Consider the following 13,190-nt stretch of genomic DNA (forward strand, 5'->3'; position numbering starts at 1 on the left):
CTAGAGAGGGTGTGGAGAAAAGGGAACCCTCTACAGTGTTGGTGGGAATAAAAATTAGTGTAGCTGTTATGGAAGACAGTATGGAGGTACCTTAAAAAACTAAAATTAGAGCTACCATATGATCCAGAAATCCCATTCCTGGGTGTATATCTAGAGAAAACCATAATTCAAAATGTTACATGCACCCCAATGTTCATAGCAGCACTGCTTTCAACAGCCAGAACATGGAAACAAACTAAATGTTCATCAACAGAGGAGTGGACAAAGAAGATGTACATATATATTAATACAATGGAATATTATTACTCAGCCACAAATAAAAACAAAATAATGTCATTTGCAGTGACAGGGATGGGCCTAAAGATTGTCATACTGAGTGAAGTGAGTCAGACAAAGACAAATAGCATATGATAACGCTTTCATGAGGAATCTAAAAGAATGGTACAAGTGACCTTATTTATGAAACAGAAATAGAGTCACAGATGTAGAAAACAAATTTATGGTTATCAAGGGGGGAAAGGGATAAATCAGGAGATTAGGATTGACATATACTCACTACTGTATCTAAAATAGATAACTAATAAGGACGTACGTATGGCAGAGGGAACTCAGTGCTCTGTAATGATCTATATGGGAGTAGAATTTGAAAAAGAGTATATACGTGTAACTGGTGCACTTTGTTGTACAGCAGAAACTAACATAACATTGTATATCAACTATACTCCAATAAAAATTAGTTTAAAAGACAGGTCCCCATAACGTTGAATTGTACCAGCCCCACATTTCCTGTTTCAACAAACGCTTTGCTAAGGTCTAAAGGCTCCAGTCTGTGCCCCTCTCTCTTAAGGAGTAAATTCATAGGTTTTTAGATCTCCAGATAGGGCTGTGTGGCAGAGTGTTGGGAAGAGATGGAACATTCTTGGCATCTCTGTTGGAGACTAGAAGGCACAGGGCTGCCTTGGTGGCAGCATATACAACTTTCCTGTGAAGTTAGTTAGCAGAAGAACCTGGGTCTGGATGAGGGGGCCAAGATGCCAAGAAGTCAGGGGAGAGTCACTGAAGAATTCCAAGAGTTAACGTATACATAAAGTGTTTCATGATCCTACATCAATTTTTTTTCTTTTGATGTATGTGTGTGCATATGTGAAAGTGTCTCAATCCTATCTGACTCTTTGCAATGCTTTGGACTGTAGCCTTCCAGGCTCCTCTATTCAAGGAATTTTCTAGGCAAGAATACTGGAGTGAGTAGCCATTCCCTTCTCCAGGGGATCTTCCCAACCCAGGGATCAAACCCAGGTCTTCTACGTTGCAGGTGGATTCTTTACTGTATGAGCCACCAGGGAAGTCCTTTTGATGTGTAGTTGATTTATAATACTATATTAGCTTCAGGTGTATGACATAGTAGTTCAAAATTTTTATACATTATGCTCCATTTGTAGTTATTATAAAATGTTAGCTATATTCCCTGTGTTATGCAATATATCCTAGTAGCTTATTTATGTCATACACAGTAGTCTGTACCTTTTAATCTCCTTCCCCTTTCTTGCTTCTCCACCTTCCCTCTCCCCACTGGTAACCACTAGTTTGTTTTTTATGAGTCTGTTTGCTTTGCTATATTCATTTGTGTTTTTTTTTTAATATTCCACCTATAAAACACACAGTGTCTTTTTCTGTCCAACTTATTTCACTAAGCATAAGATCCCTCAGTTTCATCCATGTTGTTGCAAATGGAAATTTTTCTTTTTTATGCCTGAGTAGCATTCCACTGTATATATGTACCACATCTTCTTTATGCATTCATCTGTTGATGGACCCTTAGGTGGCCTCCGTATCTTGACTATTGTAAATAGTGCTGCTGTGAACATTGGGCTGCATGTATCCTCTTAAAATAGTGTTTTCTTTTTCTTTGCATATACACCTAGGAGTGGAATTGCTGGATCATATTTACATCAGTTTTAAATAGGGCTAGTTAACTTTTTACCTTGAAAAGTCTGTTTTTCCATGAATTCTTAACTTTAGAAGGGAGGAGCTCAGCTCTTGGCATCTCCTGGTCATCTGAGGCCACTTAGGAGGGATCATTTCAAGCAGGGGCTCAGAGAGCCAGCCTGAGCTCTTTCCAGCCCTCTTCAGCACTCACCCCACAGCTCAGTCTGGCCCCTGGTCAGCTGACTGGGGAAGACGTGTCCCATCACAACCCTCCAGAGGCTCAAGGGTCCCGCAGTCAGTGGGCACACTCCCGGTCAGCTAAGGCTACAAGTCTTAAGATTCTCTTTAAATAAGATTTCTGGTTGCAGTTTGCTTCTTCAAATGTATTTTCCTGGACTCTTGGGAGCACTGTAGTTTTTGTTTTGTTTTGTTTTTTAATCTGAAAACAAGTTTAAATGTTTGTTAATATCTATAAGAAGAAAAGAAATAAAATCCTATTGGGAATATGACTCTCTTCTTCAGGATTTTCCCCACTGTACTATAAAAGCAAGTCATAAAATGGACTGAGCTGACAGCCCAGCAGGTGGGAAGATGATTTAATAAAGTCACAGAGCTCCTTGGACAGCTTCAATTCTGACTGGGCCCCTGTGGGCTATGTGGGGCTGGTCTAGGCTCTGTATCTGTCTGGGCTTATTTTCTTGGGCACTTACCCTGTATTTAATTGAGCAGTCTTCTTACAAGGAATTGGCTTTCTGTGGCCTTTTGGGTACCTGGATTTGCTGCAGTTTATTCTAAAATGTTTGACAAGCTGGACCTTTTTCCTTATTAAATAACAATATTAACTTGTTTAGGACTAAGCCAAGCTGTTCCAGGATCCTTGATTCTAGGCAGGAGACAGGACTTGGCAGAATGTGCCAAGGTCTTTGCTGAGTGAAGTGGTCCTTTTAGGGGACCACGTGGAACCAGGGTGGCTTGGGGGCTACAGTACCCCAACAACCATTGAGTCTTTAAGTTCAGCCTCCCTCTCCTGTGTTCCTTGTGTGTGATCACTGTAGAGCCACACTTCTCTGATTCTGAAGGTGTAAGAAGCTGCCTTAACCTAAAGGGACATAAAAACAGTCTTCTAAAAATAAGGCCACCATCCTCACAATAGGTCTTCACTTGGCTCTTACTGTCTGAGTCTCCTTTTATTTCCAAAATGATGTGTAGTTCTAATTAAGGGTAAAGACCTTAGAAATGGTTCAAATTTTTCTTTTGATGCTTAGACTTCTTGAAAAAAGTTTTGAACTGAAAACACAAGACTATGAGAAGCAGATCTGGTCTTTGAAAGAAGAAATTAAAGCTCTCAAGGATGAGAAGATGCAACTGCAGCATCAGCTGGAGGAAGAGCGGGTCACCTCTGATGGCCTGAAAGGGGAAGTGGCCCGGCTGAGCAAGCAGGCAAAGGTAGGACTCCTCGCTCATCCACGAGCTCTTGGCTGATTTGTCTGACCTGCACAAGAGAGAGCAGCTTCACGTCCCCTCGGGGTCAGCTAAAAGCATCCAAACTTGTTCCTCCCTCCATTCTTCAATGCAAACCATTTTAGTGAGATTGGAAAACTTTTAAGCTTCCACTAGATACGTGAAACACATGTTAGTAGAATAATTGGTATGATTATACAAATATCCTCTGTAATCATCATGGGATAGCCATGCATAGTTTAGAAGATATGTCGTGGACTCATACCTGAGTTTCTTAGCGCTGTTTCTTAGAACTGCCCATATTCTCTGGGCTCTGATTTCCTATTGTTTAAGTAGTAGATTGGACTGTAGAATCCAGAAGGACCACGTATACCTGTGAGCCCTTCATCCTTAGCAGCCACGTAAGACTGATGTCAATCTGGGAGTCACATCATCTGGCTGCAGTTTGTATCTCACGAGATTATGTGGCTGCCCTTGGGGTGAGGCACCAATATTTTCCACTCATTTCCTCTCTGGTAGCTAAAACTATGATCTAAACTCTTCAATGTGGTATATTAAGGAGATTAGTCTGGTTTTCAAAGAAAATAAACCCATTATCATCATTTATACATGTTATAATAAGCCTATAGGTAAATACCTATACCTAAATAAGGGCTTCCCTGGTGGCTCAGTGGTAAAGAATCTGCCTGCTGATGCAAGAGATGCAGGTTTGATCACTGGGTCTGGAAGATCCCTTTGAGAAGCAACCCACTCTAGTATTCTTGCCTGGAAAATCCCATGGACAGAGGAGCCTGGTGGGCTACAGTCCATGGGTTGCAAAGAGTTGGACACGACTGAGCAACTAAACAACAGTAGGTAAATACAGATATGATTTGGAACATTTACTGAAACAGTACAGAGAGTGGAGCTTGAGGATGGATAGTCCTAGGTCCTGGCAGCTCACCACATGACCCTGAACAATCCATGTAACCCTTTTGCATCTTCAGTTTTCTAGTCTTTCTACTCACTTCATAGGCATGTTACAAGGGTGAGGTCATATATGTAAAATAATCAAAACATGCCAACTTGATCTCCTTTTTCACCCCCTGTGGAAACAAGAGCTGTATAACCTTTAAACATTTAGGCTAACTGAGAAAATATCCTGAGATGCAAGAGGAGTTTGGGGGAGCATGGGTACAAATGTGTATGTGGCTCAGTCTCTTTGCTGTTCACCTGAAACTATCACACCATTGTTAATTGGCTACACCCCAATACAAAATGGGCTTGCCTGATGGCTCAGATGGTAAAGAAGTCCCTGGGTCGGGAAGATCGCCTGGCGAAGGGCATGATAACCCACCCCAGTATTCTTGCCTGGAGAATTTCATGCACAGAGGAGCATGGTGGGCTACAGTCCTTAGGGTCACAAAGAGTTGGACATGACCGAGCTTAATGACTAGACAATGTAAAATAAAAAAATTTTTTAAATGGCCACACAAAAATTCACCAGTTTTGATGTTGGTTTTTTTCTTTCAATTTCACTGGCAAAATTTTATCTGTCCCAAACACTGTTACACCACACTTCAGTTACAGAAGCTGCAGGCTGTACTCTATACATATATTTTCTCTTTGTTTTTTGATTAAAAATAATAATAGCGATCTAGACACATGGCTTTCCTGTTTCAATCCCCACACTCCTTTGTCACTAGTTATAACTCCATGAATTGGTAACATAAATGGAAGGGTTCCATTGTTAAGTGATGCTTCTGTGAGGTGCTTACTTTCAAAGATAAGGTGTATACCCTTTTCTCTTCCACTTCCATTTCTCTATCTGCCACATGGAATGTGGGTGGGAGACTGGGGTTCGAGCAGATATTTTGAACCACAAAAACAAGAGCCACCGAAAGGGATGGTGGAGTAATTGAGCTGGAAATTACCTGGAACCATTCTCTCAGTCTTGGATTTTCTATCTCTGTGTTTTTATCAACAACAAAAAAAGGGCACATCTCATTTTTATATTAGTCAAACCTAATCTTAATTGATAAGCCTTGTTAAGAATTACCATCAATTTAGGGAGATCATATATATAAATGTCTGGTCTTACCTCAGTTTCAGCTCATCTCTGAAAATTGTACCTGAAAATTGAATCATATTAAACTAAAAATACTTTAACTACATTTTCTGTTAAATGCTTGAATTTTAAAGCACATCCCTCCCCATTTTTAAGGCAAGCTGAATATTCAGCACTGTTTATAAGTACATTTTAGGGAAAAATCATTTAAAAGCTTTTGTGTTTAATGATGCAAAAAATAGCAATCACTTTTTAAAGATGTGGTGAGAACCAGTTGGACATGACTGAGCTTAATGACTAGACAATGCAAAATAAAAAAAAATTTTAATGGCCACACAAAAATTCACAAGTTTTGATATAAGTTTTTTTTTTTTTAATGCACACTAATATGACAGCTTTCACAAAAACAGGAAAAAAAAAATATCCAGGAGGGGGTTATTCATCTCAGTACAGCTTCTGCATTTACACAAGTACAAACCTGAGCTCATAGGTGAATACAGACAGAATGCAGCCTCCTCCCCACAAGCAGAGCTGCCCCTCCTGGACTCGAATCATGCCCTCACCGCCAGCTCCCACACCTCCAGGGGGTGCCCTGGCCCTGCAACTGGGTCCCAGCTAAGCCTAGCTGGAGCCCAAACCCTAAATAGGTGATGACTTTGCCCACTTCTTTGCGTCCAAGGTTTCATCATACAGTGAGAGAGAACTTGACCCTTGTGCCTGGACTTCTCTCAGCTCCCTCACCTCCCCCTCCCCACCCCAAGTAGCAAGGACTTACTTTTTCCCTTTATATGTAGGGGGGCTAACTCTATTGATACAACCAAGTACATGTGAGAATAACAGTATCTTAAATAGTTAAACAATACTTCATGGCCAAACTTTATGAGCAGTGATGGTTTAACAAGATTTTAACTGAGAAACTGCTGTGAGGATAACTTGCATAGATAAATATACAGTAATAGTGTTCCCTTTGATGTAAATTGTGACAACTGCTTTTTCTTTACATGGTTCTGTCATTGCTGGGATTCAGACGATCTCTGAGTTTGAAAAGGAGATAGAGTTACTTCAGACACAGAAGATAGACGTGGAAAAACATGTGCAGTCCCAGAAAAGAGAAATGAGAGGTAATGAAAATATGAGTCACTGAGTCCCTGGCAGGCAGGCTGAATGTGTCAGAGGCATCACCACTAGGCAGTGTGTCCTTTGGTCTGAGGCTGGCTGGTTGGGTATATGGAAGGTTGAATAGTTGGTTGGCTTCATGGTTGGTTGGTTGGATAGCTGGTAAGTGAGCTGATGAGATGGTTAGCTGGAGAGTCTGTAGGGCTAGAGAACTGGGCCCTAAAACAGGAAATGGGAAAATAGAAATTTTGCAAAAATGTAATTTTATTCCATTTCTGCCTTTTCCCCTCAGAAAAGATGTCAGAGATCACCAGACAACTTCTTGAGAGCTATGACATTGAAGATGTAAGAAACAGGTAATCATTTTTGTATTAACAAGTATTTAGAAACACGTAACGCATGAGAGAAATGATTCTCTCACTCTCCTCATGTTTCAGGCTCTCTCTGGAAGATTTGGAACATTTAAATGAGGATGGAGAACTTTGGTTTGCTTACGAAGGACTAAAGAAAGCAACACGGTGAGAAATTTCCCTCAGGATTTTTCGTGATTTTTCAGAGACAAAATACTATTGCAAAGTCAAAAATTTACCTTTCATAGATTTGATAGACAAAGTAAATTCCTTACAGAATGGTCTAATAATCCCTGGGATGATTTCTTGAGCAATTAGGGTTGAGCAATTAGTTTAATAATGAAGAACAATCTCTTTGTGGGATAACTGGCCAGGTAGTAAAATACATAACCTATACAATGAAAACTGAATATAGCAAACAAGTTAGCCAGTGTTGCTATAGATATATTGTTGGTATTGTTTAGTCACAAGTCATATCTGACTCTTGTGACCCTGTGGACTACAGTACGCCAGGCTTTCCTGTCCTTCACCGTCTCCCGGAGTTTGCTCAAACTCATGTCCATTGAGTCGGTGATGCCATCCAACCATTTCAACCTATGTCACTCTCTTCTCCTGCCCTCAATCTTTCCCAGCATCAGAGTTTTTTCCAATGAGTTGGCTCTTCTCATCAGGTGGCCAAAGTATTGGAGCCTCAGTTTCAGCATCCGTCCTTCCAATGAATATCCAGGGTTGATCTCCTTTAGGATTGACTGGTTTGATCTCCTTGCAGTCCAAGACTCTCAAGAGTCTTCTCAGCACCACAATTCAAAAGCATCAATTCTACAGCACTCAGCCTTATGCAGTGCAGGAGACCCAGGTTCAGTTCCTGGGTTGGAAAGATCCCCTGGAGAAGGAAAGGGCCACACACTCCAGTATTCTTGCCTGGAGAATCCCATGGTCAGAAAAGCCTGGCAGGGGGTTGGTAGAGTACAACACAACTTAGTGACTTCACTACCAGCCTTCTTTATGGTCCAACTCTCACTTTCACTTTCCTAGATATATAGATGTGTTTAAATTTAAGATGTTTGCTTCCTTAAAAATTAATAAACTATTTTTAGAGCAGTTTTAGGTTCACAGAAAGTACAGAGATTCCTCATATACCTCCTATCCCTACACACACACAGCCATCATCAACATGTGTCACCAGAGGGTACATCTGTTAGAACCAATGAACCTATACTGACACACCATTATCACCCAGAGTCAATAGTTTACACTAAGGTTTACTCTTGATGTTGTACATACTATGGGTTTTGAAAAATGTATAGTGACACGTGTCTTTATCATTGTTGCATCAAACAGAGTGTATTTTTAATTACTAGAGTAGAAACGTAATTTTAATAATACCTAAAAATTTTTTATCACCTACTACATGTTAACACCACATAACATCACACAGCTGGAGTTTGTAATTATACATTACTAATTCTGTAGCCTGTAACCTTTTGTACACAGGTAAACTTTATGCGCTTAGCACCTTGCTCTGATTGTGGGTTTTCATAACTGCTGAGAGTCGTCAACAGGATAAAGACCATGTGGTTAACTTCTTGACCATTCCTCTGACAGTGTTTTGGAGAACCATTTCCAGTCCCAGAAGGATTGCTATGAAAAGGAGATTGAAGCTCTGAACTTCAAAGTGGTGCATCTAAGTCAGGAAATCAACCACCTGCAGAAATTATTTAGAGAAGAGAATGACATCAATGAAAGTATCCGTCATGAAGTTACCAGGTTAACATCGGAAAACATGGTATGATCTCAGCCTTTATTCTAGAGATGTTATGCTTTAGTGAAGTAAGGTTCAGTGTCTCAGCTGGAAAACAAATTACATTTTCCAGGAGTGAAATAACTGGTTCAGAAGATAAAACTATAAAATTACACCAGCCTGGAAAGCATTTTGAAAGTGTTTACCATAGGATGAGTCCGAGTTCTGTGATTTGTGTGTGTTTTTAAATCTATATATGTTAAATCTAGCCCTAACCCCTTGGAAAGTCACAAAAAGCATAAAGATAAAAAGGTACCTCTTGAGAGGGGCCTGCATGCAGAAGGTCAGTTGCTCTATTCTAGCTCTTCATCTCACTGTTGCAACAACTTCCTTCTTCCATGATGCCTGCTCTTCTCCACTGCATTTGTCTAATTCTTCCTTCTCACTTTTATCTACTGGTATGGAGATAGCCCTTAGGAATCTAATTATCAAAAAGATGCCTTTCTTAACCCCATACCCCCTGCAGCCACTGCCCCATTTCTCTGGGGGACTTGGCCATACTTCTCCATGCCATCTGGCTGTGATATCTCCCCTCATCTCCTGTTTGTGGCCACCCCATGCTGCGGTGTGTCCCTCCTTCTAACTGAATCTGCCTGCACAGAACTGAACACAAAGGGTTCCTTTTCACCCTCGTCTTAGTCTCTCTGCAGCATTTGGTGATGTTTTTAATCACTCCCTCTTCCTCTTGGCTTCCAGGACACCATGCTCTCCTGGGTTTCTCATTCCACCTCACTGGTTGCTCCTTCTCAACTTCTTTACTGGCTTTTCCTCCTCTGCCTAGCCTGGGAGTATTAGGAAATCTCAGGGATGTGTCAGCAGGTGAGGAGAAACGACCCTGGGCACAGCAGATGTGTGGAACAGTAGTTAAGGACCTGCACGTTTTTATTTACTCCTTGGCTGAAACTTTAATGAGGAATTTGCAGTGAGATCCAATTGCACAATCAAGCAAGTATTTTTCACTTGACTTGAGAGGCACGGGTGTTTTCATAAACATGTACAATAAAAAAAAAAACTCTCCTTACCTGACTATGCTCAGCTGGTAAAGAATACGCCTGCAATGTGGGAGACCTGAGTTCAATCTCTGGGTTGGGACGATCCCCTGGAGAAGGGAAAGGCTACCCACTCCAGTATTCTGGCCTTGAGAATTCCATGGACTGTATAGTGCATGGGGTCACAAAGAGTCGGACACGACTAAGTGACTTTCACCTGACTACAAGTGGAAATGGTGGACATTTAAACAAGTATACAGCTAGACAAGGACAGAGGATTATGAAACATATTGGATCATTCCAGACCTCTGATAAGAAAGCAGTGCATGGCCTGGAATTCACAGGGCACATTAGGACCCCTTTGAGATGATTCTCCTATTTCTAGATGAGGAGATAATGTCTCTGAACCAAAGAGATTGGTTGTCATTCCTCCCATCATCCCTCCCTGAGCTCAGCAGAGAATTCCCATAAGTCTTCCCAGATGGTACCCCTCCAGGAGCCCTCGGGGATGTGGAGGGTGGAGCTGGGTGAGAACCACACACTCTGAGCATGCTAGTATTTCATGTGACAGTATAGGTCTTGAGGTAAAAAACATGATTTCATCCAGTCTAATACCTTGGCTAGCTGTCTTACATAACTATACTAGATGTATGTTCCATGGGGTTAAAGATCTAGCCATATGTTCCATGGAGTTAAATATCTAGACAGTTTAGTTTGCTTCTGAGCAGCTCTGGGATTTTAAAGTTCATACATCAAAGTGATTCATATTCTAAATATTTCCAATTCTTCTCTGAAGATGATCCCAGACTTTAAACAACAAATTTCAGAACTGGAAAAACAGAAGCAAGATCTTGAAATCCGCCTGAATGAACAAACTGAAACCATGAAAGGTAACTGGAACCCTCATGAACCTGCTTTTAGAAAATGGTTTCGTATTGGGGGAAGAGGTGGTTAGGGAGTTGGGGATGGACATGTACACACTGCTGTATTTAAAATGGGTAAACAACAAGGACCTACTGTATAGCACATGGAACTCTGCTCAATGTTACGTGGCAGCCTGGATGGGAGGGGAGTTTGGGGGAGAATGGATACTTGTATATGTATGGCTGAGTCCCTTTGCTGTCCACCTGAAACTATCACAACGTTGTTAGTTGGCTTTACTCCAATATAAAATAGAAAGTTTGTTTAAAAAAGAAAATGGTTTCCTGTATCTAGGAAATGACCAAAAGGTCATTGTCAAACTGATTCTCCATGGACTTAGGTGACATAAATGTGAAAGTGGGATGTGTGGACAGTACAGTAAGTTTCATAGGCATTTGAAGGCAGCAGCTGCCTCCAAGCCCTGTTGACTTTTGCCAACTAAGATCTCAGGCTCCAGTGTTGCTTGATATTCCTATTTTCAAAGAAAAAACGGAAATCCACGTTTTTATGCGAAATATCACAATTTTTAAATAATGGCTTAAGAAGTTTTTAAACATTGTTCAGACCAAATAAAACCTAATCTCTAGCTGGGTGCATTTTAGAACCCCTGATAACTGAACATATGAAAATATGATCAAACCCAAATCAGAATGCAATGGTATGGCCCCCCAAAGGACTGATAGCTCTTCTCATCGTAGGAAAACTAGAAGAATTGTCAAATCAGTTGAATCACAATCAAGAAGAAGAAGGAACGCAGAGAAAGTAAGTGTCAACCTGCATGTACCTCAAGCCCACACTCATGTAATGCTTTGCTTTTCTGAAATTGTGGGAGATTACCCTTTTATGCCCTTAGAACATTATGTCATATGCATAAATTATATCTTCAAAAAACTGATAAAATAATATCATATGAGAGAGAACAGTGTTTCTCTCAGCAGGCCACTTAGGGCGAGGCTTAAAATCCATTTTGACAGAGAATCTTCATTTGATAACCACCACCCCCAAATTACATCCTGACCAAAAGAGCGCCTGGTGGAACCATGTGAGAAAAATGTTTTGTGGCCAGCTTGTTGAGATACTTTGTGTAAAATTTTTTTGATGATGATCAAAATTATTTTAATAGAAATTTGAACCATTTCTCTGGAGAAGTAGATAAAAGAATAATCAGATAGTGGTGTTTTAATTCATTTAAAACACACATCGAGCTTTGACAAATACACGAAGGGGTGAAGGTGAGTGAGGCATTTGCCCAAACCCTCGATTTCCTCAGTGTCTTGTGTTCCACGATTCTTACCTGTGTAATTTACTTCCAGTCATCACTGAACTTCTTCCAGTCAATCAGACTAAGAGTTCCCTTAGTCATATTAGTGGACAGACACAGAGTGCATGGGTTCTTCCCTCTCTTAAAAATATAGAAAGATTATGCATTTCCTGTTGACTTTTCCATCATGGAGAAGTTGACAAACATTCATAGAATCACTGGATCATAAGTTTAAAACATTTTTAAAACTTTATTTTAATTCAATTCTTTCATAATAAAATCTCGATTTAATTATTTATATGTAACTCAAGTTAGAATTGCAATTTTAGAGCTTTACATTCATTAATAGGGTACCATTTTATATTCTAGTGTTTTTCCATACCACATAACATTGCTCATATCAAATAATATTTTTATAGCTTAGATTAGATTGTGCTTTTGTATGGTAAAAATATTTTGGAAAATTTTATAATCTTTAGAAAAGTCAGTTACCCTGACTTCTTCACTGTGAATTTTATTCACAATCATTTTGTTATCCTAATCTGAAAATCGACTCTCATATTATTGTTTATCATCAGAGGAATAGATGTCAAACTTGTCATTCAGGTTCCATACCAATTAAAAATCCTCGAGATACTTAATTTCAAGAAAAATAAATAGACGTTCTACATCCCAGAGAGCATTTCTTACCACATGACTTCATTGGGAGGGTTGGGGCCAGGTGTAGGAAAGTGGTGGGTACCATTTTAGGACTCTGGATGGGTTCCCTTTTCTTCTCTCTCTGATCCCTGGATTTTTGAGTATCTGGTCCCAGGCTTTTCACAAAGGAGATAATCACTGGGCTTTTGGTCATAAGGATGTGAGTGGGTATGGATGTCTTATGGGAGCCATCAAGGGGTGTGGGCAGGTGAGGATGAGAACTTTTTATCAGGTTAAAAGGCTGAAGCAGCTAGGGACTTTTATACCCCACTAACCCTGGTCTCTTCCCCCCACTGTGAGCACTCACCTATTCAGGTACAATTTGTTTTACACATAAGTTGGCCAAATTATTTTTCCACTGATTTTTCATGATGGTCAAACTGATACCAGAACTTCCTAATCTTTTCCTCAGGGCCATAGAAGCCCAAAATGAAACACATACCAAAGAGAAAGAGAAGCTGATGGATAAGATTCAAGAAATGCAGGAGGCCAGCGAGCACTTGAGAAAACAATTTGAAACTGAAAGTGAAGTCAAGAGTAGTTTTCGACAGGAAGCATCTCGTCTCAGTATGGAGAAGAGGGTGAGAAGTTTTCTAACCTGTTGATAAATGACTACCTG

The 13,190-nt window shown here is 40.3% G+C and overlaps 1 protein-coding gene across 1 annotated transcript in view; it reads left to right on the plus strand.

Annotated features, from left to right (window-relative positions):
* MYO5C (myosin VC) overlaps positions 1 to 13,190 on the plus strand; it is a 121,609-nt gene that overhangs the window by 78,413 nt on the left and 30,006 nt on the right. The window contains exons 27-34 of the mRNA XM_081511482.1: positions 3,192 to 3,372; positions 6,462 to 6,555; positions 6,843 to 6,906; positions 6,988 to 7,068; positions 8,506 to 8,686; positions 10,487 to 10,580; positions 11,310 to 11,373; positions 12,984 to 13,152. Coding sequence (XP_081367608.1) covers positions 3,192 to 3,372; positions 6,462 to 6,555; positions 6,843 to 6,906; positions 6,988 to 7,068; positions 8,506 to 8,686; positions 10,487 to 10,580; positions 11,310 to 11,373; positions 12,984 to 13,152 — 928 coding nt within the window. The remainder of the gene's footprint in view (positions 1 to 3,191; positions 3,373 to 6,461; positions 6,556 to 6,842; positions 6,907 to 6,987; positions 7,069 to 8,505; positions 8,687 to 10,486; positions 10,581 to 11,309; positions 11,374 to 12,983; positions 13,153 to 13,190) is intronic.

The sequence above is a fragment of the Giraffa tippelskirchi genome, chromosome 7, assembly GCF_054371585.1.
Source record: "Giraffa tippelskirchi isolate mGirTip1 chromosome 7, T2T-mGirTip1v1.2.pri, whole genome shotgun sequence".
Classification (NCBI taxonomy): Eukaryota; Metazoa; Chordata; class Mammalia; order Artiodactyla; family Giraffidae; genus Giraffa; species Giraffa tippelskirchi.